This window comes from Apus apus, chromosome Z (assembly GCF_020740795.1).
Source record: "Apus apus isolate bApuApu2 chromosome Z, bApuApu2.pri.cur, whole genome shotgun sequence".
NCBI classification, from domain to species: Eukaryota; Metazoa; Chordata; class Aves; order Apodiformes; family Apodidae; genus Apus; species Apus apus.
Genome location: NC_067312.1, coordinates 65,796,554 through 65,824,279, shown reverse-complemented (window position 1 = coordinate 65,824,279; position 27,726 = coordinate 65,796,554). Strand labels below are relative to the sequence as shown.

At 45.8% G+C, this 27,726-nt stretch overlaps 1 protein-coding gene across 2 annotated transcripts in view; it reads left to right on the top strand.

Moving 5' to 3' along the window:
- The first annotated feature begins 324 nt into the window (after positions 1-324).
- PSD3 (pleckstrin and Sec7 domain containing 3) overlaps positions 325-27,726 on the top strand; it is a 111,720-nt gene continuing 84,318 nt past the window's right edge. The window contains exons 1-3 of one of the 2 annotated variants that reach the window (XM_051641976.1): positions 325-507; positions 12,931-13,039; positions 26,187-27,255. In XM_051641976.1, the coding sequence (XP_051497936.1) occupies positions 487-507; positions 12,931-13,039; positions 26,187-27,255 (1,199 nt within the window). In that variant the 5' untranslated portion in view covers positions 325-486. Of the gene's footprint in view, positions 508-6,444; positions 6,661-12,930; positions 13,040-26,186; positions 27,256-27,726 lie in introns of those variants that run through there. The other variant, XM_051641977.1, reaches the window with a different exon arrangement.

Sequence of the window (27,726 nt, the reverse complement as noted above, 5' to 3'; positions counted from 1 at the left end):
GTGTCCCTTTCCAGTGCGTTTTGCTGCGGGCACGCAGCCTGGGTTGTGTTTTTCACTCTGCTGCTTTCGCTAGTCTTGAAACAATTCCTCTTTTTTTTTTTTTTTTTCCTAAAAAAACAAAACCAAAACGAACCAAAAACCAACAACAACACCCAAATGGAGTATCTTTTTCTTCAGGGGCACGTGCCGCACCCCCTCCTCCCCTTTTCGCTGCCCCAGCTCCCGCCTCCCGTGGCCGCCCCCCTCCCCTCCCGGGCACCCCCCCCGCCCCCCGCCCCGCCCCCGCCCCGCCCCCGCCGCTCCCGCCGCTCCCGCCCCGCTGGGCCCGCCCGCCGCCGCTGCCCGGCTCTGCCGCCGGCGCTGCGGGCCGGCCCGGCCCGGCGCGGCTCGGAACGGCTCGGCTCGGCACGGCACGGCTCGGCTCGGCACGGGCCGGCGCGGCGCGGCGGGAGGGCGGCTGCGATCCGCGGCGGCCGGCGATGGGAGATGGACGGAGCCGGCGGTGCGGTAAGGGGCGGTGTGTGCCCGTGCGGGGGTGCGCTCAGCCGGGGGCACTTCTTTGCATTTACTTTTACCTTCTTTGCACTTTTTGTTGTTGTTGTTGTTTTTCTTGCACCTTTTTCTTTCTTTTCCCCCTTTATCTTTCTTTTCTCTTTCTTCTTCCTTATTTCCATTTCTTTTTTTTTTTTTTTAATTTTCTTTCCCCTGTTCTTTCTTCCCTTTTCCTGTTTCCTTTTTCCTTCTCTTTTTTTTTTTTTTCTTTCCCCTTTTCGTCTTTTATTTCTTCCTATTTTCCCTGTCTTCCCCCCTTTCTTTCCTGTTCTTCCGTTTTTTCTCCTTCTTTTCACACTTCCTTGAGGAAAAAAAAAAAAAAGAGAAAGAAAAAGGCTGCACGCATTGCTGCTGGATCCCCAGAGACACCAGCTGCACCAGGGAGGCTGCACTCAGACCCCCACCCCAGGGCTAGGACCCCTGACCTGCATCCTGGAGTGTTGGCTTTGCTTCTGTCTCTACGTAACTTGGCTGTGTAACAAATCAGCAGTGTTGCTGCACTGAAAAGCTCTCTTAATCAAAACAAATTCTCCAATTAAACGAGTCGTGAAAAAGCCGGCGTCTTTTGGCAGAGTAGTAAGGCTGTGCTTTCTGGGCAGTGGTGGATTTGAGATTTAATTCACCGAAGGTGTAAAGTTTTAGAACATGACGTGTGTATAGGGACACTCCAGTGCAATCGTGGTGTTACCTTTATCCTTGCCCCTGGAGACCAGAGCTACGCTTGGCGATGGAAACATTAAAACACCGAGTTGCAGTGAGCTTGAACTTCACACAAGCTAACCGAAGATGCTGACTTCCCATATAGATGCAGTATTTCCGTGCCATAAACAACAATTACCAGGCTCCCACAGGGTTCCATTTAGTAATTTGTCAGGCAGAGCACATCTGTGTGTTACTGAAGTGATTTTGGGTGGGGGTGTAATAGGCGACTGCAATTACTACTGCTTTGCAGCTCCAGTCACACTTTAATTCTGTCTGTGCATAGGGCCATTAAAACAGAAAGTCAAATGCAGTATTTCTAATGAAACTGGTGGTTGCACACCCAGTTTTTGAAGCTATTGTAATAGGCTGCTGAGAACTATGCAAGCCTTTCTGATTTAGTTAGAAAGAAACCTGTTTCTGCTCCAAATGCTTTTTCATCAGTCATATCCTTAGTTGATATGTGTCAGCAGGTGTTACTAGTTTTAATGATAGCAGTGAATCTGACCTAGCTCTGTTGATTTACACAGGCCAGGAGTTTGGCTCGAGAAATGTTAGTTTTGGAGTTGGTGGGAGAGAAGGTGAAGTTAAGCTATGTAGAAGGCCTTCTGCAAATGCTCCCCTTCAGTTACAGCCTTGGCTTGTTGCAGGAAAGAGCACAAGAAAATCCTTTGCGGTAGTGGTGGTGATTCAAACAAAACAATTCCAAGAAACTTATACCCTGCTCTCTTCAAAACTTGATACACATTAACTCTTGCACAAGTTACCTGTGTGAAAGGGATCCTCTTGTACTATTGGTACTTGAGTAGATTATCTGATTTAGTGTTGTGAGGATCCTAATGAACGCAGTTGTTTTTTTTCCCCAGCAAGAATTGCTTTGCTGTTGTCAGGCTGCCTAGCTGAAAGACCTGGATGTCATTCAGAGTATTTTCCTTCCCTGACTCACCCCCCAAAAAAACCAGTCCTTTCTATTCTTGCCCATCTTGCCAGGAAAGTTTGGTGTTTGGTTTTGCATCTTTAAGAGAGGTTTGAAGTTTGACTCCTGTGGGATGAAGAGGCAGCCTGTCTGCGGGTGTACCATGGATCAGTGCCACAGAGCATCTCTGCAAGTGGTTGTTTCCATGGACATGCTCCGAGCCAAGTGCTGGGAACTTCAGTTTTCGGGCTGGTGGTTGAGGCAGCACAAGTCACACCCTGCACACAGCTGTTGGTAATACTTTGACCATGGCTGTTAGGTTGTCCTTGCAGCACAGCTGATTACTTGGATCCCTCTGTGCTCCATGGAGAGATGGCCTGGCAGACCTGAGAGCTGGGGTGTGTTTTTCTGTGGTGTCGCATGTGTTTCTTTTTGGAGTTCCTCTGTTTACTTGCAAGGGTCCTGAATGACAGCAAGAGCCTGGGATACTGCTGGATGCTGATTTGAAGATAATTTAGAGGCTGCACAATGTTGTGGCTTAGGGAAAGGAACACATGAGAAGGAGGGAATAGTGTCTGTAGAGTAAAGTTAGGCAGGCCCCCAAGGTACTGGAGAGGCATCTGCCAAGCTGCTGTGCTCCAGCTGAGATTGGGCAAACCTGTGTAATGCTGCCAAAACTCAAAGGTCAGGGAAGTCAGCCACCAGCCAGAGTATCCTGCTCCATGCCAGCTCTGCGATACGGGTGCTGGGGATCTCTGGGGTGTAGCTGCTCATAGAGTTGATGAGTGTGAGGTTTGTGGGCTCAGTCAGAAGAGGTGGGAGCAGTGTCCCTGGGCTTAGTGACACGTTCCACCCTTTCTCCATGAGGAGATATTTCCTTGCAGCTGGTTCTTGATGGAAAGCAGTGTCTGGGTTCTGGTGGAACAGGGATTTCACAGACTGGCTCTCTCACCCAGAACTGCTCCATGGCCTGGATGTTTGTTGCATCTTGGTGTTTTGTAAAGCTGTGTGTGGGTTCTCCATTTTGGAAGTATGGCTCAGAGGGTGGGGATGTGTGATAAGAGAGCTCCTTCAGAGAAGTGGGCCCAGATGGACAAACTTAGGTCTTGAAGAATTTGTGTCTTAAACATAAATATTGGAATCTCTTCCTGAAGGGATTCCTGTCCTCAAACACCCATGGTAACAGAGGCTGTTTCCAGTCCTTTTTTCCTGTTTGCACTGAAATGAGGGTGGAGGGTATGCTTCCGTGGGATGAAAAAGCTCTTTGAGACCAGCTCTAAGTGTCTGCCTGACACTTTCAATCTGGCTCTAAGTGTCCTGTTCCTCTTGGAATGGCGCTGTTTGAAGTATATGCTTCTGCAGTATATTTCCAGGTGCTTTTTCTGAGCACAGCCCCTCCTTGTTCTGAGATGCCTCTTGATGCCTTGCTGCCTCTCCTGTTGGAGACCAAAGGCTCCTGGGATGCTAATGCATTTATTCTCTGCATTACAGAGACAAGCAAGGCGGGTTGTGGATAGGTCTTAAAAGCAGGGTGAGGTGCTTGCTAGCCCTCTGGGTGTGGGCTAGGTTGCTACAGGGTTGAAACAGGAGTCAGAGGAGCTCAGGTATTATGTAGCCCTTGAAGCTTGAATTGCCCAGAACTGACTGTACTTTCTGGATGCTATAACTAAATAAATCTGCCGAGGCACCCTATCAAGCTGTCCAGCAGAGATGAAGCTGTCCATCAGAGCAGAAGATCTGCATTTCAACCTCCAGTGTCTCAGCCACCAGCTTTGGCTGCAGGAAGTACCATGGTGTTTGCCATGTCTTGCTTTGCTAACTGTACAAACGGATTTTCAGAGCTGTGACTACTAGGCTAGTCCTAAGGAGCCTAGGCCAGAGCTGGCTTTTGAGGATGGTCTGCGAAGGCAGAAGCACACTAAGTCACTGTCGCTCTTGCAGAGGACTTCAGCTTGCAACTGCAGCAATTTTTTGGACACCTGGTGAAAAAAAACAAGAAGATATCATCTTGAGTCTGTGTTGGTAGTTCGGAGCAGTAAGTAAACAACCCAAAAAGCACAGATTACGCAGATTACATCACTTTTTGCCAAAGGGATGAATGGGGCTTGCATTCTCTTTGTAGCATAGAATGGCATAGTGGAAGAGGTGGCTTATCTCCAGAGTGTACTCATTAATTTTTACAACAGTTTTCAAACAGGAAGTGTCATTGGGGTAATAACCACATCTCCCAGGCTGAACAAATGCCAAGTGTGATGGCAAGATTTGCTTAAGCCTCGGATGTGGCTGCATTTCAGCATTAACAGAAGAACCCTTACCAGAAAAGCCCTTTTCTCAAAATATAACAAATTCTGGTACTAGCGAGTTCTAGTTTTCATCAGCTTTCCCGTCTGTGGACTCTGTGGCCTAATGAGACAAAAAGAGGAAGTATACACTTCTTCACGGGTGGGACAGTAGTGCCAGCTGGCCTACACTGTGCTGCTTGTGGGAATGTGCCACCTCTGGTGTCTTCTGCTGCTGCCACAGCTGAAACTGCCTGGTGGCTCCTGACTGCGGGGCCACACACCTGCCAGAGAATGCTGGTGCTGCCACTTCTTAACTTGCTCTTTCTTAGCAAGGAAATAGTCTGGTTGTGTGACAACGTCTTTTCAGTCCCCCAATGCTTGCACAGCAGGAGGCTCCTGTGAAATTTCTTGGTGTGACTTCTAGCTTTTTCCTCAACTATGCCACGGAGAGGACAGCTCAGATCAAACTTCAGTCAAATATCTGATCTGAAAAAATTCTGTTAGAACTAGTTAAGACTCAGAAATAACAATTTAGGTTAAAGGTGGAAAAATATTTTAAATACATTACATGAAATAATCATGCAGGGTCAGTAAGCTATTTCAAGTTAGACTTTTTTGTGTACCCTTTTTTGTGTGCTCTGCTGCTGTGTTGAAGCTGTAGGTTGCTCTTGCCACAGAGGAAATGCAGGTTTTTACACCTTTGCAAATGTAAATTCTTCCAGTTGCTCATGTGTAGAGGGGCTTGAGTTTTGGGTATGGGGTGTTTGTTTTCTCTTTTTGTACTGTTCACTGAAACTGAAGTGCAAAGACTATTTTAATCACTTTGGCATACTACCTTAAACCATGTTTGTAATACTGATCTGAAAAAGAAATATAAGCTCTCCTGATATTCTGTCCTTCTTTACTTGCAGCCACAAAACCAGCACTTACTTAGCTGGACATAAAGAATGTGCATACAGCACATGGGAAAGGATGCACCCTACAAGTTCTCAAGGCTTGGCAGATGTTGACTTGGGTTTTGGAAAAAAATTAGTTGCTTAAAGGCTAACTTCTGGTAGGCTCATGAGGCACTTAAGAATATCAAAATTTTAGCTTCCATGTATTTGAAGTCCATGTGGGGCAGACCTGTAGCTTGTTTAAACATTGTTCTTCCATCAGAGATACCTAAGGATGATGGGAGCACACTACCTGCTGCAAAGAAGCAGTCTGTCAGTTTGCTAAATATACTCAGAACAGATTGTACCAAAAAAGTAAATGCAAGATGTCTCGTACATCTGCCACTGAATTATCTGAAGAAAAGATGCTCTTTGTGTAGTTTTTTGTAAATCAGGCCCCCATCCCAATGCTGTTTAGAATAGCTCAGGAAAAATGCTTGCCCTATGGCTTTATTAAAAGTTTTGGATCTTTGTTAAAATTTCTACACTTTATATCTAAGAATGTGGTGGTTTGTGCAGTCAGCTGAAGCCTACCTCTCAACAGACTTGCTTTGATTCTTGCACGTGTCTTGGAAATAATGCATAGACATTCAGAGATCTATACAGCACACAGGAAAACTCACTGACTTGGCAAATAGAAAGTGCTGAGTGACCTTTAATGGTAAAGTGTAATCATACAGGCTTTGAATTAATATGCTGTTCACATTTATGCATTTACAGCTCAGACAGTGTCAGGCTTTGCATAATAAAAAGCATCTAATTCAGTATAACAGCTGACTGCTTCCTAAGAACTTCAACCAAACAACAAATAAAACATTTAAGGGGAGAAAATATTAAGTGCAGGTGAAAAACAAATGGAAAACAAATTTTACCTGCAACTGCTTAATACTGCTGCTAAGGCATCCCTTTTTTGTCACTGTTCCCATGCCTTTTTCTAAGCAGGGACTGTTTTGCTTTGTTTCTGAATTGAGCCTCTCATCAGACACTGAACTTTTGTGGAGTCTGCCTTTGAGCGGGGAGAGCAGCTCTGATGGTATCTCTGCCCTTTCAGTTTTGATCTTTCCAGCCTGCCTGCCTCCCTGGAGGCTGCTCCTGGTAAACACATCCCGCAGAGCTGGGAGCAGCACAACGAGTCTCACTTTGGCACCTTTTGGCAACGCCCTTGGGTGAAAGTGTGGGGAAGATTGCAGTGACGGGCTGAGAAGTGGGGCTGGCTGGATGGTACTGAGCCTGAGGGCTGCCCCGTCCAGCACCATGCCAAAGACCTGGTGAGCAGGTAAGAGTGGCTGGCTGCACCAATTTGGACACAGGGTTGGTTTAGCTCAGAACATGGTTGTGGATGTCAGCAGATTCCTGGGAACAGTTCAACTTGGAGCTTCATGGGAAGGATGCGATTTCTACATATGTTGTGGATTTGTATCCCTTGAGCTTATTCACCTTCCTTTTCAGCTCCCATAGGATTTTGGTTTCCATGGCATTGCTTTGCACAGAGGTCTGTGGTTTTGACTATGAACTGGGCAAGAAACCATCTCTGTTTAGTGTTGAGTCCTCATGTGTACTTTTGGTGTCCTTTGGCTGTTGTATTAAAGAGGTGGCAAATCACCAATTCCTCTTTGCCTTTTTCGGAGTCCTTGTGACTTCCTGAATCTCAGCTGCCCCTTTTCTTCAGCTGAAAAATCCTAGCTGACTTTGGTTCTCCCTTTCTATGATCCAAACATTTTGCTGGTCAGTGGCTATAGGCAGTGCCCTCACACAAGCCCTTTTTTTCCTCCCCTACCTTCTGCCTCTCTGCACATCCGCCTGCAACTCCTCATACTTTGGACTCCTTTTCATCCAAAACCTGTGCTAGCTCTAACTTTTGGCAGCTCCAGCTGAGATATAGCCATGCAAAACTCCTATTCTTTTGAGTCTTAATCTGTTTTACTAATGATTTAAGTTATGGATTGCAAACTTGTATATTAGCATGTGTGGGTGAGGAAGACATAAACATGGTGTCACATAGGTCACATAGAATTAAAACCTACAAACCCTGCTAATTGTCTTTTTGTGAACATTAGCACTCTCTGTGCTTTCTCTGTGCTGTCCATGCATTGGCTTTCACCGGCTAGCAAGTTTATTTTAACTCCAGTTTTCTGCACTTCATCCTGTTGCTTTGCAAAGTGACTTAGAGAAAGCTGAACAGAAATAGTATTTCCAGAACAATTAGGAGGACCTGTCAAAAGCAGTGAGGCTTGTTAAGCTCAATTCCACCCACGAATTAAAACAGTGCTTAAAAGCAAGGTCTGGCCACTACTTGTCCCAGGCTGTTGAGGGGCTTCTCCATCTGTGACAACAGAGGCAGAGGTCTCAATGCATGACCCCGTAAAGAGTTGACTCTGGTGGTGCAGCTTGACTCACAAGATACTTTTGCTCTCCTGGGAACCTGCTGGTGAAGGTTATAAATCTGTGGAAGCCTTCCGTCCATCATCCTGCATTTCTTTTCTTTCTTTATTTTTAAGCTAGCTCCATTGCCAGTTACTGTATTTCTGTCAGTCTTGGGAAGCTCCTGGAACACAGAAGACACAATTAAGGCAGATGTTTAAACTCCTCCTGAGAGTGTAAACTCATTTTATCAGGATATATTGACTTTTTTCGCTGCTGGAGATGTTAGTGAAGCAATGAAAATGGAACAAACACAGCCTGGGATTAGAAGTGGCCCATGTGTAGCTCTGAATCCTCCAAAGTTAGTTGTGCTTCACAGGCATGTAGGGGCTTTTTCCTCCTCCCTTGTAGCAGCACTGATGGTTCCACTGTGGCACCTACATGTCAGCTGCTGTGACACCTCCAGAAGGTGCTGTGCCACCAGTGCAGGGGCTGTCACCTGCCAGTGCCCATCAGCTGCGTGGCCAAGGGAGAACAAGGTCAGCTCTGGGAAAAGGAGCTGTACGCCTGCAGATGTGTGAAACACCAGGGCTCTCTTCAGGCTGCCTCATGGCACGGCTTAGCTGTGGAAGCTATGTTCCCAACTAGCCAGTTCCCTCCAGGTTTTTCAGGAAGCCTAGAAGAATTGGAGAATATTTCTTTCTTGGGGTAGAGTGTCTGGGTTTTATTAAGAAAGTTTTGGGTGTCCCCCTGAGAATGTCTTGACCTCTCTGTCCCAGATCACAGCCCTTCATGAAAGATCCTTAGACACTTTCCTGCTGATGTTTTCCTTTAACATGACTGATCTCTTGCTGTCCAGCTTTTCAGCTGACTCTTGCTTTCTGACAGCTCAAGCTTGGGCACCCATCTCATTCTGCTTTTTCCCAAGCACTGTTTCCCAGGTCTCCTGTGAGGAGTCATTCTAACAGCATCCGTCCTCTCAGGGAGTCTGAGAAACTCAGACTGACATGTACCAGTTAATTTTCTGCTCCTTTGAGAGACACTGTCTCCTTATTAGATGTTTTCAAAGAAAACATATGCATGACCTTAAGTGTGAATGCTTCAGGAGGCATGGTTATATGCTGGCTCTTCATGCTCAGGCTTGAAGACCCATTCCCTGTCACAGCAGCCACGGACTATGTCCTCTCCTTCAACTGAAAGCCTGAGATGATGATGGATCCCAGCTCTTATGTTGGCTCAGCTGCAAATGGTGGTAAGAGGGTAAGACTTTGGTATTTCTCAGTTCATGCTGTCTGGGATGTAGGTGTTAAAAAACCAAAACAAAACCAAAAGCTAAGAAAAAACAGTGTGTCCCCAAAAAGGCCCCAACCAAAACCTCAGTGAAGTTTAAAAGAGGATGCTTTGATGCTCTCCTTAGAGAAAGGATGGAGAAAGGAGAAGTGTTTTCTTCAGGCTTGGATGAGTCACCATGCCTATCTAAAAACCACTGGAATTTTGAGGGGGGCAGTTTAAAGGGAGTTCCCAACTGGAGTCGAAATCAAACTTGTCCAGAGAGAGACATTGTCCTTCAGGAATGGTACCAGCCAACTCTCATTGCTGGGGAGAGGCTGCCTAAACCCACCTCTCAGGTGAACAGTGGCAATGGTTTCTCCTGGCAGCTACTGACCCATTGCTGCTGTTCACATGATCAGAGCAGAGCTGAGGCAGCACGCATGCTTCATGCTGTGCTCATTTACCTGTCCCTGGCAGCTTTTGCTGGAGGAGCAGCATCTCTGAGATCTTAGCATCCTACTGCCATTCAGTTCAGTGCTGAGAGATGGATTCAGCAGCTTTGCTTCCCATGCTAGCCTGAAACTACCACAAGCACTGCAGGCATATCCTAACCAATCTCTGCTCCATCAGCAAGGTGGGACCTTTGTTGACCCATGTCAATGCTTTGTGCAAGGTCAACAGAAACTGGTCCAATGTGTTGGCTGGAGATCTGAAGGGTGAGGACTGCCATGTCCAAGTTAATGCAGCCTCACAAATGTCATACAAAATTCGCTCAAGGCAAATCCAGCCTCCCCAGCTCCTGACCAAGAATCGTGATCCAGAGAAGTAGCGTGGATCAAATGTGTTCAAACAGGCAGAAAGCACTTCTAGAGTGGTGAACCAATGGGCAGGAACTTGCTTCTGCTCTGCCCAGAGAAAGATCAGACTGAAAGACTATGTACGTGGCTCATAAGAAATGTATGTACAGCTGGGCTGATTTAAGAGGATTGATGCCTTGAGCGAGCGTCACCCTCTCTGGCAGTGACAAACACCAGATGCATCAAAGTAGTGGTTAGAGCCCTCTGAGGGAAGCAATTATGAAATGAGCTGACCCGGATGCAGATTTCTTCGCCCTTGAGCTGAGGGAGAAAGCTTAAGGCAGGAGTTTTATATCCCTTCCAGTCTTGCTTGTATTTAATCCTGGCTAATGCATCTTGGAAAGCACCATGAACATTTGTCCAGCCTTTCTCTGTGCTGCTGGTTTAGGGGCATGATGACTTCAGCAAGGTTTGGGTCAGTGGCAGATTGAAAGAAGAAAAGGAGAGCGCGTGTTTTTTTCTTGACTTTCTGAGGCTGTTGTTTTTGTTTTTCCTCTGTCTCTAAGGAAGGACAACTGCAAAGCAATAGTTTTAAAAGCCAGGTCTGACCTCATAGCATCCTCATTCTCTCCCCCTCTTGCTTTCTCTTTTTAATATCTCTTGTTTGGAAGAAACATCATTAACTTATCCTTAAGCCAGGATCTGAAAGCTCTAAAATGCTTTACCTTTACATGTCCTTACAGTGCTCTGACAACCTAAATAGATACTAGGTTCAGCTGTTTCCACACACAAGCAAGTAACTGTAATTCTCATCAGCAGTGCTGAGCACTTCTGAAAATCAAGTTATCCTTTTCAGATGCCAAGACAAAGGTCTTGCAGCCTCTGCTTAGGCACCTAACTCAGTTAACTGCTGCCCTGTGCACTGAAAAAACATTAATTTAACCATTAATTTCTGACTGTTATTGGATGATGCGGAGAGTGTTGTGAACCATACTGTTCTTCATTGCTTTGCAGTAAGGTACAGACAAATACAGACCCTTGCAAGATGTGTTTGCTGGCAGGGAAGCTCAGTGGAGCAGATGTCTCTGAAGCCTTGAAGAACAGGGCTGAGGGACGGAGATGCTGTGTCCCAGAGGTGTATAGATCCTGACTGCTCAGGAACTGGACTGCTCCATCCATTTAATTTTCCATTTCAGTCATCTGTGAGTCGTATTTGGCACCAGAAAGTTTATCTGTCCTTTCCTTTAGCGTTATCTGGATAGGCTAAATTTTTGTCTGGCTCCCTAAGATAGTCCAGTCCAGGCTATTTGCAGACCAAGAGTCTCCTCCTGTGTGCTCTGGGTCCAGGTGTTATTTTTCTAGCCCTTCTTGCTTCCCTTCCAAATGAAGGCAGCCCAGCCCAGGGAGACATGGAGGCCTCTTCAAGCTTGTTTCATCATGCTTTTGATAGTTATTTTTGTGCTAGAAAGCCCTTCATCTATTTCATTTTTTTTCCCAAAGTATTCTGTAAGCTAGTGTTAGAAGGTCCATCAAAGTACCAGTTGGAGCCCTAGTGATGAGCAGTTGGACCAGTGAATGGTAAATAAATAAACCCAAGACCCTTGCATAAGGTCTACTGCCCACTTATTATAGAGGTGTGTTGGACTAAATCCTGGAGAACTGGTGCAATGCAGACAGGTAGGAGAATGGAAGTAAAAGGCCAGGAAAATGTGGAGAAAACAGTTCTAGGGCATGGGGCAAGATAGTTATTTTGTCAGTATGCTCTTGGAAGAAAACGTAATGGTTGGAGAGATGGCCTTGTAGGAGTGTATGGATTTGTGATTCCATCCATCTCTGATTAAAAAGCCTTGACTGTGTGTTTCTGTGAATTACGTGTCTCCTGTACTTTGAATTTCTGTACGTAGCTGATGCATATCCTAAGGTATTTGGTGGAAGTGCATAAAAGTTATTATTGTCCTGGGGAGCACAATGTTCCCATCTGAGTTCTTTTATTTTTTTAAAGATTATTTTTGTAAGCTAAGGCCTTTGCTAATGTGAACCACGCAATAACTTGCTGTGCTGTTAACAATTGGCTGCCTCAAGCATAGGGTATGAATATAAAGGTTACTGAAGAATTTATAGAGTTAATGGTTTATTTCATCTGTCACTTCAGATGGAAGAATTATGGGCTCCGTCTTGCCCAGCTGGGAAGAAACTTAAAGCCGATTGCGAGCAGTTTTTGCACTACAGTTTATTGCTTGTGTGTGCTTTATCTTGGAGATTTGATTTGTCCCCACCTGTTCAGAAAACTAATTTTAATCTTAGTCCAGCAGCCTTTCCCTCCTCTGAGAGACAGGAGCTTTACTATGCCAAATTGCTTCTGACAAGTAGGAAGCAGTGGGAATGTGCTGGTGGCACCAGGCCAGAGTGGCACTGGGATGCTTGATCTGTCCATCCAATGCCCCCAGCTGCCCCCCTCCTACTTGGGGAGAGCAGCCCATGTCCCTCTCCCCACCTCCTAGCCAGGGAAGCAGGTTTGACTTGTGCGGTATGGTCAAAAAACAGTTTGGGCTATAGTTCTGATCTCGATGGCATTGGTCAGGCCCAACAGGGACTCTCAGACAGCACTTAATACACATTTACATACCTTATTATCCTTTCCCCCAATTTTTATGATCCTTGTTTTAGTCCTTGCTCCTCCCTTTCTCTGCCCTAGTCTTCTCCCAAAGAAATAGCCTGCCCCATTTATGGCTTCCCCATGTGTCCCAGTTTTGCAACCTCCATACACAAATTTGCTATTTTTGATACCATTCCCTAGGCGTTTTTAACCCTAACTGGTATTGCTGGGGTGTTTACCCACTGCTGCTGGCCTTTCAGTGGGTAAGCTGGCTAAAGATATGATGGGTTGGGTGCTCTAACATCACTGCCTAATTCTCAAATGCTTGGGTTCAAAGGCAAGAAAGGTGAGCTCTTCAGAAGTACTCTGGGTTGGCCCATGTCTGCTTTGGTTGATCTTGGTAGTGATAAATGAACACTTTGAAAATTTTACCTCATGGCTCACCTGAAGGGATTTCATGTTCCTGCTGCTGTTTTTTTCATGGAAAGACAGATAAGCTGTGTTTATTTTGACTCTACAGGCAGAAGCACTTATGTGGGATAATGATGTATCAGCTCATGCCCAGACTGTTGCCAAGGCCAAATATGAATTTTTATTTGGCTTGGAAGAAGAGAAGCCGTCAGAAATGGGTAAGTGCCATTTATTACTATTGTGTGCAAAAAAACCCCTCAAAAACCAACTAAAAAAATATCTTAAGCCACTCAGGAAGTTTTGCAGAAGCTGCTCACTAATGACCCCATGAGGGCTCACTCACTGTGCTGTGCTGCCCTTTGCCAAACCACAGTGCAAGTACCAGACAAAGCAAAAGAGCCTGCTGGTTTGGCCCCAGAAAATGACAACAGTAACCTGTCTTATGCCCCTTCTTTTCTTTTTGGCTTGCCTGGGCCACCTCGATGTGACAGTGGAGACTCATAAGCCGGAGACATGGTGGTGGAGGGAGTCCCAGCACTTCTCTGCAGCAGAGTAATTTCTGCCACGTGTTCTGCAATTGCACTTGCTGAAACATGGCCATCTTTGCCTGGGGGTCCTTCCAGGAATGCCCTTTGTGGTCTGCACACAGCTCTTCCTCCAGCAAGAGGCAGATAAAATTTTAATTTAGATACTGGAGGTGGCACCTGAACTGCTCCATCCTCTGTAGTTAGTAATTCAAAAAATTCAGGTGCAGTATTATGCCTAAGGATCAATCTTGTTTCTGTTCTTTTCATGAAAATACAGGGCATTTTCTACCTTTTCGCAGCCCAAGCTTAGAAGAAAATAAATGTAGTTACTATATACCTATTTCTCTTGCCTTGTTGTAATTATAAAAAGTCCCTGCCCTCTTTGCAAAAGTATTTCTTTAGGCTGTTTTCTTTGCACCTTGATCCTTTCTAATTGCAAACTTTCTGGAATGTCGCTTTTAATTGAAGAAGACTCCCGTCTTGCCAGAGAAAGGCAGCACTTTGTAAAGAAATAAGCTGTGTAGGCTCTTCCACTTCAGTAATGAAAGAAAAAAAAAAAAAAGCAAGCAAAAAAAAAAGCAGAACTGAAGTCTGAGAAATGAATAAACAGTTTGTCCCTGAATTTTTGAAAGTTTGGTCTTCCCCTTGGGAAATCCTTATTGAAGAGTGGAGTGGAAAAAACCCGAAACAACCAGAATGTCCTCATTTTTGAATTTAAAAAACTTTTACAACTTGCCACAAAATGTGTACCAGATTATTACATGAATCATGGTGACCTCATTTCTTGTTTGGAGAGACACAGAGTGAGAGCACTGTCAGCAGGCATTAGTACATTTCCGGAGATTGGCATTAAATAAAGTATTCTGTGTCTAATAAATCCAAGTGAATCTATTGTTTTTACTAACCAAAGCACTTATCAAATGGGATGGATATTCTGACTACTGAGCCCTAAAATAAAGGGCAGCAAAGAATAAGCCAGATATACTAGCTTATGTGTGTATTTTCTGTATTTTTCCTGTGCTGCTTCTTGCCTTGTTTCTGGATCTCCTTCTGTATTCTGCAACTACCATTAGGGGCTAACAATTAGTGAAATGGGAGTGACTTCAAGGAAGTCTTTCATGATAGTTAACATGTAACATTTGTGAATTGTACCCAAAACCTGGGTAACATTGTGCTTACCTACTCTGGCTTCATGCTGTCACAGACCAAATGTATCCTCTTCCAGGAAGATGTTTGGCTGTAATGGATAAATAAGGATGGTGCTGCCCTTTCTACTTTTTTTTTTTTTTTTCTTCAAGTGAGCAGGTTTTAGCTGCTTATTAACTGGAGATGAAAGAGAATGGGGTGACTGAGGGCTAAGTAACACAAACCTAGGGCTCTGTGCACTGAATCCTGGCTTCCTTCGATTTGATGTATGTTGAATGTGTCATGATTACATGTTTTGAGAGGAATCAGCTACGCCTGAAAACGCCTCTGTCCTTTTCTGTATTAGATGGGGAGGGGAAAAAACACCACCAAAAGTCCAATCAGACCTACTACTTCCTAAAGTTGCTTTCAAAAGAAAGAAGATGTGCTTTTTGTGGGTCCAAGTATGAAAGATTTCAAGGACATGAGTTACAGGGCAGGGCCAGAAGTACTGGTGTTTAGACTTGATCAAGAGAACAGCTTGCCACTGTGAGAGTAAAACTGAACTTTAATTTATCTAACTCTATGCAGTTTCCTGTGTCTTGGCTGGCCTCAGAAACTGAGAACATAACACATAAGCTGCTGAACAGCTTAGTTACTTCAGCCTCCCAGTTTAGCCTTCCTGGCCACAATCATGTTACTGAAGCACTGCTGGATGCTGTTGAGGGTATACATAGTTTAATTGGATACCAATATTGGTACAAGCCAGTTTGCAAAAAAGGAATAATAATTGGGGGCAACTGAATCAAACACTTCTGTTTGCCTAGATGAGAGACAGCAGAGCTTGTTAATAAGATGCCATTCTTATTTTTACCTTCCAGGTTGAACCTTGTGATCATTTTCACAGCTAAGAGGAGGGGGAAAAAACTTAGTTGCCTGTAAAACTGGTGTTTGATTGATGATATTTAAATGCTAATAAAGCATTAGAAACAATTCCTCTGCATTTCTCTCCTTTGCTGCCCTCAGTCTAGTTTTATTTGGGTGTTTGTGATCCCTACTGTACTCATCTAGTCTGCTGCTCTCCTCTCTTGTCTGTCGACCATCCTCCTGTCCTGGGTGTATCACTTGGAGCAGAAGCAGGTCCAGGATCCCAGGAGCCGGATGACATCATGGGAGGGCTCAGGGCCACACACCTCTCTGCAGACCCCTGCTCATGGGGCTGCTCCTCACCATTGTGGGAGCGGGGAGGTTGCACCACGCGTGGCCACGCGCCGCCTGCCCTCCTTCCTTGGCAAAACCCCAGCCTTCTGCCTTCTAGCAAAAGAAAATGTTTTTTAAAAACTGAATTTGGCTGGGCTGGACAAGGCGGCTTCTCAGCCTCGTTGATATAAAGGGCACTTGTTGTGTATGGAAATAACATCCTTCTCTGGACCCAGCCGTGGAAACAGTGATCTCTATTGAGCGGCCTTATCTTGAGGCTTGGGCACACTACAGAGTGCTGATTTTTATGACTATGCAGTTCATGCATTTAAATATAAAAAAAAAAAAAAAAAAAAAAGAAGTCCTAACAGCATGACTTAGTCCTAGAAAGTGCTTCCTTAGGGAAAAAAGAGGGGGATACTAAAAAATAATTGCTTAAGAAAACATGAAAGCCAAGTACCCTGTAATTCCTCATATATGAGGAAATAAATCTGAGACATTTGTTAGGAAGAAAATAGCTTCTTAAGATGCATAAGCAGTCTTTCATCTGAGACTTCTAGGAGAAAGCTTTCACCCCTCCTGTTTAACAGAGGCTTTAATCTCATCCTTCACAAAAAAGTCCTGTACAAATAGTCCCTGGATTGCTATGCAAATCTGGTCTTTCCCAACAGCTGCTAGAAGAAGCTTGTTTTTTTAATTCCTGGTGAAACAAATAGCTTTTTGGAAAGCCTGTCACTTGCTGTTTTGTGTACAGTGAGGTGTCATGAGGCAACTGAGCTCATTTAGCAGCTTGCTTCTGCCAAAAGAAATGGTCCCAGCTGCATGCTGCTGCTGATTGTCTCATGCTAGTTCTTGTACTCAATGGTTTTCTTAGTAAGCTCAAGCCAGCAAAACCTAAGTAACAAAAAACTCCAGAACAACACCAAAAATCAACTCTAAAATAATAAGGTTTACTTTCTCCTGGCAATGTGTCCTGAATCATCTCTGCAAGGGGTCAAAAAATGCCAGGGCTGACACATAAAAAAAAAAAAGCATATTTTAACCCATGCATCATACCCATTCCTAAACCTGAATAATGGAAATGACTGCTTATGCTGTAGAATTTCTTTAGTTTGTTACAGGAGAAAAGGTAAAACACAATGTTGGTGTTTTTTTGTTGTTTTTGTTTTGTTTTGTTTTGTTTTTTGTACAAGCACAGCTTTTTGTGGTCCTGTGACGCTGATTCAAACGGCCTAAAGTGGCTTTTTGTGAAATGCTTATCACTTACTAGGTTGTCCTTTGTTCTTCTGCCTTGCTTGCTTTCTCTGTGTCACTCCAAGTCATGCATGTCCAGCTGCATCCTCCTTGCATTGCATGGATGTGGCATCTTCCTGATTCTCACTCTAAAAACTGCCCTTAGACCCACAATCACTCACATGTCTCACTGTTCTCACACTAGCAAAGATTGCTGACTGTAATCTAGCCCATTGCTTCATCTGCATCACTTGCCATTTCGATGCACCACCCTTTATCATCTTTCATTGCTTGCTCTTTCCATCTCCAGGCAATCCTGAAAGTCTGGGCTCCCCGATCTGGTATCTTCCTGACTGGAATCTGGAAAGCTCAGACCTGTGGTGCCTCCACATATTTAAATTGTCATCATCCTGTTGCATGTACTTGACTCTTTCAGCTTTCTTATTGTTGTTTCTAGTATCCTGCCGCATTTTCTGACACACTGAACACCTGCAGGAGTTTTTAAATAGTAGTGTGTAATCAGTATGTTTTCTCATACATATCCCTGATGTTTGGTGTTGCTTTTTGGCAGTTGTGCAAAGAGAATGTTAGCTTTTTAAATGTACATCTCCAGAGGTATTGCATTAAAAGCTACTTTTTAGGTTGAGTTCGTGCACTCTATGAAGTTATTACCTCTCCCTCACCAGCATGGTGACCAGCCATGTGCTGAGTGCTACTCTTTCACTCCAGTGCAGAGGAAACCAAGTGATTTTGAACTGCTTGGATGCTCTGAGGAGCAGCAAGCCCTTACAGTGCTGTCAGTTGTCATATGGAAAAATTAATGCTGGTTAAGAAACACAGGTTGCACTGTGCTCTACATCTTCACTGCAGGAGGTGGAGCTGTTATGCTGTCCCTCCCTTCGAATTTCTGAGTCCCACTTCTCTGGGAGGGACAAAGCCAGGGCATGCTCCAGAGCCATCAGGGGTGGTGTGATGGATGTCTGGTTTTCAGGCCCAGGAAGAGGAAAACTGAAGGGGTGTGAGGCGTTATGCTAAGTCCCTTGTTCTGAAGGAGGAAATTGGATGCCTTGTGACCTGCACTTGAAAGCTGAATAGTTCAAGTTATCATAACCTACAGCTGCAGGGAGGAGATCACCACAAACAACAGAGTTGTTTGAAGGCCAAGGGTTTAGTACAAATAATCATTACAACATGGGCTGTTTTTGTTTATTGTTTTTCAAAAGTGCAGGATTAAGCACTCAGAAGTTAGGAAATGCCAGTTAAGGCAGCAATTACTTCCCTGTCTCTGTGCTGTTGGCCAAAGCTGGGAGCTGTGCTGACCGGAGCACAGAAGTACTTGGGGGCCCGGTGATGCTGGCAGCCCATCAGTGGTGCCTGACTGCCTCAGGTGATCTGAGCACACGTGGCACAGGCTGAGCTGGCTGAAGCTGGCAGGGCTCAGAAACACTTTCCTGGAGGCAGTGAGGCCCTTCCCTTCCATCAAGCGGATGGAAAACGATGCATCCAGGTCAGTGGGCACAACAGGAGGGGGTCAATGAGATGACTTGGCCAACTGTAGGCCAACACGGTGGGGCACAGCTGCATTTTTGCTTGTTGTCACAGTGAGCTCCTCTCCTCAGCTGCCACCCCATCACCTGGTGAAAGAGCCAGTGCACCAACACAAGCCCTCCATCATGCTGAAGTCTTGATTAATCTCTGAAGTCTTCTGAAGGAAAAGGTGCCTGTTATCCTGCTGCTGGAAAAGGCTTGATAATTAACACGGAGAACATGTTTAATTAAAATTACCTGGGTAGATGCAGTTCTGGGCTGGTATTGTACTGTAAAAGTGTAGCACAGGGTACAGCAAAAATTTTTCCTGTTTGCAGGTCACTTACTTAACAATTCCCTTCTGCTTTAGACCCCTGTGTTGTTTATTTAACTCTGTCCAGCTTCCTGAGGAAGGGAATCTCATTCACTCTGTAAGCTTGCTGAAAAGTTCCAATGCAGTCTCCAGGGAGACACACCTGTCCCTCTATGCCCTATTCTTGTTTTAGCTGGGTGTGTAAGTTGATATCCAGATCCTGGGGTGCTTTGAGGACTACCTAAAAAGCCCTCTTTTAGCTTGGCTAATTGGTCTGAAACCCTTAAATGCAGTAGAGGACATCCTTTTCAGCAGATGTCCCTAGTTTCTTCAGTGGCTGCTGCAAAGATCCAGAATTCCTGAGACCTGTGAGTAGTTGTGTGGAGTTTTTTAGCCATTGTTGCTTGTGCAAAGTCTGGCAATATATTTTTTATCTGAAGGATAAAATTAAAAAAAAATAATTTATATTTTTGTTTTGTATATCCTTTTTGTTTGAAGGACTTATTGAAGGTTTTAAGAAGATTCTTTAAAAATATAGTATTTTAAATATGTAAGATTAAATACAAGTGGATTCAGAGAGGCTGTAAAGCCTTTGTAGACACTGCAAGTGTCAAAACAGCTGTGGGCTGTCACTGCTCTAGAAGTTTGCTAGTTCAGCTGAAGGCTCTTAGGGAGCTTTTAAAGTAATTCTTGCTATCACTGTGTATCTACACTTACAAAAATCACCTGTTAACTACTTTCTAAAACACAGCAGTGGAAAACCAGAAAATTTCATATTTGTTTTGGATGTCTTTTGAATTTTGGTTTTAAGACTTTCCCAAACATAAGGCTTAAACCAAAACTTGAGATTCTTGCAGCCACATCACTCCAGGGGACTTTAAGGAAGAAAACTGCATTAAATATAGCAAGACTCACCCACACTTTTATGTCAGGATAAGGAGCCCAGATACTCCCTTTGTGTTCCCTCCTGCTTGTGCTAGCAGCTGTTCCGCTCTACCCGTTTGCTTTCCAGGGTAACGACTCTTGGGACTGAGCTATCTCACTGACCATCTGCGGCCCATACAACAATTTGTAGTGGATAATCCCTCACAGTAAATCCTCCCATCACGTGCTGCATGGTAGTTTTGGACTTTGTCCTGTTCTGAGGTCAGTGTAGGCCTGTGAGTTGCTGCAGCAAGGTGCCATCCTTCCTGCAGCCAGGGGAAAGGTGCAGGGCTCCCTGAAGGTTCAGTGAGGCTAGGGCTATGCAAGTGGCTCCAAACCCTCTTTACCACTGGGAAACTGTTAAAATCTGTGGGGAAAAAAATTCTGCAACCGAGTCACAGCATTGCTTACTTAAGGCTTTCCATCAGGAGCAGGGTTAGAAGGTTTGCAATTGTAAAATTGCAAAAAAAAAAACAACCCCATACAAGGACTCAGACAGACAGTGACCTGGGTATTTTACAGGCTGTTTTGGTCACTGCTTTCATAATGGACAGCATTCACATTCTTGAGCTAGCAGCTTTTTTTGCTCTGTGTTTTTCATGCGGTGACAACTTGAGCATCCCATCACCACCCAACTCCAGGCACTGGGACTTGTCTAGCAGAGAAGTTCATGACAAATTTACATAGTGTGGGCATGGCTGTCCTGTGGCAGACTGAAGGTTCACCTAACACAGCCTCTGGTTGCCCTAAGCCCCTGGAATTTAGGGAGCTATGCAAGAGCAGTGATGAGCAGTCCTTCTCTGATAACCTGCCCTAGTGTGCAGCAAGCTGCAGTTGTGGGATTTCCTAAGCGGTGCTTGCAGAGGGATTATTTTCTTCCCTGACCTGGTCAGTTTAATTTCTGGGTAACCCTGAGCCCACTGCCACATGGCTCCCTGGCTTTTGGAGCACAGTGAGTGCAAGGCGCACAGTGTCCATGCATGCTGCTGGGTCTGTGTCAAACCTCCTGCTGACAATAGCAGGGACCCCCTCTGGTCTGGTCTGGAGATGAGGAATCCTGGACAATGCAGTTACTTTTTCTACATGGGCTCTGCCATATCTCAGGTCTCCTCCACCTTTCTTGCATATTTGGTAAGGCAGCAGAGGCGTTTAACCAGGGCTTATTTTTCTAGGCAACTCTCCCCTGCCTCTTCCCCTCTGCTCCTCCCTCACTTTAACTCAGGTTCCTTCTTTCCACCAACTTGTGGTTTTTGCATAACACTGGTGTAACTTCTTGGGGTTGAAGGCCTGGCTCTGCTTCCCTGGGCAAGGAAGCTGCCCAAAACCTTCAAGACTCTGTGCCCAGTCTGGCCTGGAGGTTTGCAGTCCACTTACAAAAGCACAGTGCTTACATTAGGCTGATCTTCTGGCTTCAGCTAATGAAGGACCTCCGCCAGCCTGGACCTATCATGGCAAGGAGAATGACATCATTGGGAAAAAGGGCTGCTGTGCAAGTTCTGCCAGTGATCGTGCAGGATCTCTCCCCTCTCGCGAGGCGGCCACTCTGTCTCGGCATGCGCAGACACTGCTTTATCCATCAGAATAGTTTTAGTTACCACAGAAGTTGTAACGTGAAGGAGTAGAGGATGCGGAGATACGTGTGACCTCCCTCTCTGGCCGGCTGCAATAATGATAGAATGCCATAAATCCTGTGATTTTTTTTCGTTAAGCTCTGTTGCCTAGAGATTCGTCCCCTCTTAATGCACGCATTGTTTTTGCTTGCCCTAGTTTGCCTTTTACAAACAGCAGCAAGAAATACTGGTACCAAGAGCACATAACTGTGTGATGCTGCATGCAGTCTCACCCACGTGCTGCTTCTGCTCGGCACAAGGAGCTGCAGAGAAATAAAACACAAGGTGACTGGGCTGCTTTGTGAGACCTTCCAGCCCAGTAATGCCGAAACGCCGCCAGGCGCCCCGTGCTCTGGGACCAGCACGCGGCTCTCGGCGTTGCCATCCTGCCCATTCCTTCCCTTATGGACGTGGCTATAACACACGGCAGCTAAGCACAGATGTCTCCCTGGCAGACCGTCAGGCTGCCTTGCTGGAGGAGATTTTTTCCCCCCCTGCAAACTGCCAAGGTGGACTCCTTAGCTCCTGCGAAAGACGGAATGAGACTGCAGTTCCCCCATCAGTTTCATAATACTCAGAAAGCATCCATTTACATCATTGTGTGCAGTGAAGGGCAGCAGCTGCCAGGAAATTTGAAACTATTTTGATTCCAGTTGACTAGAACAGCAGCAATTGAATTAGCTGGTATCGCTATAGATAAACTGATGATCTGTGCATTTTATTTCTTTGACCAATGGGTAACTGCTGGAGCTACAGTAACCTCTGTGAGTAAGGAGACTGTTCAAGCAAATATATCTAATTTCTCGAGCTAGCTTATATATATATATATACTGTATAGAGAGAGACACTCACACCATTCTTTTGTAAAATGTACCTTTAAACAAAATGTCTGTCTATGCTTGTAACTTGTGTTTTGCTTCTTAGAGTTTCCTTTTATTATGATGTAGACAAGCTTGCTTCCCATGGAATTGTTATTTATCTATGAAATATCGTATCTATGCCTGATTTAAGACGTGAATTCTTTCAACGTCTAGTCATCAGAAAGGCTGCCAACTGCTGTTAGGTTATATTTGCCCAGCATCAGTTTTCTAGCCACTCACCCCCTTTCTATTTTATATCATATCTCTCCTTTTAATATTTTTTCTTGCTTTGTTGAAAGAAGCCACCTTCAATGCAAAGTAGAAATTGGTGTTACCTGAGAGTGTGTGTCCTTTGTTTGTTTGGTGATGGGCATTTTTTTTCCCTGCTCATCTTCAGTGCAGTCCTTAAATTTTGTTGTTGCCTTTCTAGCCTTGTTTTTAATGCAGTCATATTGGGGGATGGGGCTGGACAGGATATGCTAGTAGCTGCAGCAAGACATGATGCTGTGGTGGTGGATGGGAATAAGGGAGGAGTTTCCCTTAAAGAGCTCAAGCTCCTCAAGGCTCTGCGACCCGATATAGCTCTCTGAGCAAATGGAAAAGCTTTGCACCTTTTAGGAGCCAGGGACAACTGGTGGTGGTTTACTGCTAGGATAGGAGACTTTGGCAGTCCTGTGCATGGTGGTACCTAATGTAATGGGGAGAGACTGCTGCTTTGGTGCCACATATGAGTATTTTAATCAGGCAGTGAATTAGGCAATGTTCCTGCAGTTCTTCCAGAGTGGGTCTGCTGATACCTCACTGTAGAAGAAGCCTTAAATTTCTGCAGTGAAAGTGCATCTCACTTGCCCAGGTGAAACATCCTCCCTCCTCTCTCCATGCCTATATATGCATATATGTGCTTTGTACGTCTGCCTCTTCTGGAGTCTGCTGGGCTTGCCAGAGGGTAAAGTTTGCTTGGGATGAAGTTCAGGAGGAGAAGTAAATCAGAAACTTGCTTGGGTTTGCTTATTGCCGTCGCAACAGTCGTCGTTGGCAGATGGTGAGATGCAGCAGTGCATTTAGCCTTCACTGACAGAAATAAGGCCGCCTCTGTTTCCCTCCCTGTCGGTTCAGAAGCTAAGATAGCAATTAGCTGAGACAAGCCTGGCCTCTTGGCAGGGTCTGTGTGCAGTGCCTTGTCAGGGCTTGGCCTCCAGTGCGTGTTGGCTACATCCCAGCACCATGGGGGGCTGAAGGGGCAATGCTCTGGGCTTCCTTCCAATGAGGTGGGGTATGTGGGTTGGAGGCAACTGGGGGGGGGGCAAGCTCCTCAGTCACTGTGCATTGTCTAACTTCAGGATGTGGCCAGAGTGTGTGGCCGAGGCGGTGGCATGGCCAAGTGCTGCCAGCATGAGCCAGCAATGTGTGCTTGCAGCACAGAAAGCCAACCATATCCTGGGCTGCATCAAAAGAAGTGTGGCCAGCAGGTCAAGGGGGGTGATTCTCCCCCTCTACCTAGCTCTCCTGAGACCCCACCTGGGTATTGTGTTCAGTTCTGGAGCCCGCAACACAAGAAGGACATGAAGCTGTTGGAGTGGGTCCAGAAGAGAGCCATGCTCAAAGGGCTGGAGCACCTCTCCTATGAAGACAGGCTGAGAGTTGGGAGTTACTCAGCTTAGAGAAGAGGAGACTCCAGGGAGACCTTATAGTGGCTTACCAGATCCTGAAGGGGGCCTACAGGAAAGCTGGGGAGGGGATTTTATGAGGGCAAGTAGCAACAGGACAAGGGTTAATGGCGTTAAACTGGAAGAGGGTATATTTAGATTAGACATTTGGAATAAATTCTTCACTGTGAGGGTGGTAAGACACTGGAACAGGTTGCCCAGAGAAGTTACAGATGCCCCCTCCCTGGAAGTATTCAAGGGCAGGTTGGATGGGGCTCTGAGTAACCTAGACCAGTGAGAGGTGTCCCTGCCCATGCCAGTGGGATTGGAACTCGATGATCTTTGAGGTCTCTTCCAGTCCAGACCATGCTATGATTCTGTAAGGCCTTGCCAAGTCTTTTTTTTTTTTTTTACTCAAGAATTTAATTCTATGTGATTAAGTAATTTTCAAGCTCCCACATGCTGAGGGAGCAACAAGCACAAATGCAGCTGCATTAGAGCATACCTGGGCTGCATGGTGGGGAACTGGGGCCCTTTGCTGGCTTGGCTGATCCCAGTGCAGGTGTTGGGACATTGTAGCCACATAACATCATTCTCATTCGTGAGTCTGTCCTGCTGGAAATGTGTTCCCGTGGCAACCTGGCGCCTGTGCCTTGGAATGGCAAGCACTGTATGCATGAGTTGTATGCAAAGGGGACTGTTGGGGGCCTCAGGCACTTAGAAAAAGCACCATGCCTGGAAATCCTCACATGAGGAGAGGGACCTCTCTCTCTTCTTCAGACTCTCTCAGTGCACCCACACCTGTGTGTTGGAAACCCTACTATGAAGGCAGGCTGGTGATGCAGAATTGGACAGGGCATCTATGGTCCTCACAACTCCCTGGGACCCTGCAGCAGAGAAAAGGTCACTATCCTCAACAGCAGCCAAGTCATCTCTGAAAAAACCTGACCCACTGAAGTTTTGCTATGGAGTGATTAAATGAACAGCATGGAGATATCTATGCAAGAGTCCCTGAGGGAAGAGACTGTGTCTTAGCATGGTCCAAATCTGCCACTTTGATCCTGCACCAACAGGGTGTGCAGAATTTACTTACCTTGTGGCTAGATATACTGGGTAGTGAGCTGGCAGGTGTGAGCTGCTGCTCATCTTAAACCACTGGCAGATAGATAGACACAGGAGTGTCATGCTGAGCTCGTGTTAAATTATCCTCTTGTTCACCTTGAACTCAGCCTAGTGTTAACCACAGTCACATGGCTTCCTCCTCAGAAATGGCTTGGGACAAGCCTGCTCAGAGTGGAGATGGGGATTGGTTTGCAACGCAGCATCTAGAGATGCACCTTGAGTGGGGAAAAGTGTCCAACTGCAAGTTGGTGTCTGGTTCCAGAGTTGTCACTCCTGGCATTTTTCAGAGTAGGTGTTTGGATCTGATCTTCATTTTTTCTTTTTAAAGCACTTTTATACTCTGGGCTGTGTTTTTTCAGAGGGGTGCAGTGAATACAACTGTTGCTGGCTTTTTTTTTTTTTTTTTTTCAAAAGCTCAGTTCCTCCTTGGGCCCTAATATAACGTTGCCAAGTATGCATCGTTGTGTCATCTATGAGGTTCCTCTGGGGACAGCTGGTTCCCTGTTACCCCTCAACAATGGGAGCCACTGAGTACTCAGCACTTGGAAAATGGGACCATCTATTTTCGCTCCTGCTTTGTTTACATCAGTTGGAAAACAGCATGAGGAGGGGAGGGTTAGGAAGCTTTTCGTGCAGCAGTGAATTTGCTGCAATAGAAGATGTGAGCTGCTTGGTACACCACTGCAGCAAGACCTTCAGTTACCTAAATTGTTGAAGGAAGAGGGTAGTTTTGGCAGAAAGTTGAATTGCTCATTAATTGCTTGGTAATTTAGCTAATTGCTTTTTTCAAGGCTGTGGAATATATGCGGTGTGGCTGATTATCTTCCCAGTGTTTGACCTCTAGAAGTGAAAATTACCTAAAACCTTTTTTTTTTTTTTTTTTTTTTTTTTTAATAAAACCAACAGGTATGGTACATCCTGCAGATGGGTGTCAGATCTCAGAATATCCTCTTTCTTCAGCCTTTGGAGCTGGCCTGTGACCTCAGACTGTTCATGGGCCACTGGGACCCTTTCTGAAGCGTAGCAGACATTGCTGGCATTCCTTCCTCAGCAGCACACGCTCCCAGAGTAGGGCTGCCCAAAAACTCCTATGTAAAAGGACCAGTGCTGGATATCTGCCGTGTGAGAGCGTGCAGAAGTGAGTTAAACTGAACGGTATTTTCCCTGCAGGGGAGAGAGAGTAGTTACTCTGTTTAGGAGAGGGCTGGGAAGGGTGGCCAAGCCTTCTGCCTATGCAGGGAGGTAGATAAACCCATGTTCTCTTTTTTTAACTTGCAGGTAGTGGCCGTGGAAGCAGCACTTTCCTCCCTCATACCATCATCAATGAATTCCCAGAGTACGGCACTGTAGAGCCAAGCGCAGACGGGCCGCAGGCTGCCCCGCTGCGCTGGGCCGAGCCTGTGACACGCAGTCCGGAAAGGCGGGACAGTCACCACTGGATACCTGCCCGGCCCCTTCCTCAGCACGCAGCTCCTGCAGACAGTTCGAGACCTGACACCGGGGCAGCGCAGCTGTGCACCCCAGAAGAAGGTTTGCAACCTGTGGGTAACCTGCCAGAGATGATGAAAATCTCTCGACAGCTGGAAGCAACAAAGGTGCAAGAGAGCGCAAATACTTCTCTTGATTCAGAGACACAAATGGAAAAAAAGAGCATTACTGGCAGCCAAAATGTGCAGGCAGCCAGAGAACCAGTTCCAGCAGGCCAAGAAAAACCCTCAGACATGCCTCTTCCATCTGAACGAACAGCTGAGGAAAAAATGCATTTGATCGTGGAGAAAGATCTGGCTGCAATATGGACTGGAGAAAAGCAGTCTGAGTCCTTGCAAGCCATCAGTAATAAAGCTGAGGAGGTCCACGTAGTGCAGGAGACAAGCTGTCATAGACCATCTGTGACAAACCTGGAAGCAGCCAGCAGAGTGGAGGGGTGGGCGAATTTTGAGTTTTCAGCTTACAGACAAGGCAAAATGCAAATGGGTCCTGAGAGGAGGCTCTCTAAAGAGGCAGCTGTGAGCAAACATGTAGAATTTCAGGGGGTGGAGATTTTATGGCTGCAAAAAGCCAAGGAGCAAAGAAAGAAGAACTCACTGCTGGAGACTGTGGCTGTGGAGAGGAAGGCGTTCCCCAAAACGTCTGCCCACCCTGTGCCACCGGTGGTCTCCCCAGGCTTGGTCTCCTCTCCAGATAGTGCTTGGAGCGAGGTCCATGAGGACCCAAGGCCAGGACCCACTGCCTCTGGAGCCACTCCTCTGGTGCTGCTAGATGAAAGCGAGGAGGATGAAGTTTTTATGAAGGACAAGGAAGACCACGGTGAGGAGGAGATGGCTGTGCTAGCGGGAGGACAGGGCAGGTAAGATGGTGCTTGGGGGGCTGCAGTGAGATCTGTAGGGTTTCTCTCATCCCAAGCACATGGCTTCTGCCTACCCCTTTCAAAGGTAATGAAAATGAGTGTTTGTCTGCTGCCTGTGGCGTGGTGGCAATGGTAGCAGTTCATGCTTGGTGGTGACTACTGCATGAAGTTGGGACTGAACCCCATCCACACCACCGTGTTGAAGTCTGTCTCAGGTTTAGAAACAAAGATGTCTTTTGCTCTTTGCAGAGTAATGGCTGTTTGATTAAGCATCTGTAGCAGCTGTGGTTTGGATGCAGACATGGCATATAATTACAGGCAGCATGCAGGCCTGGCCCTGTGCGCCTGGCCAGATTTTCTGGTTTTGGGCAGAGTTCATGCAAGAACAGTGTGAACATCACTGAGAGGTCCAATAATGAAGACATTGTACCCAGGGCCTTGTACGTTATGAGAGGGTAAACACTGTGATGT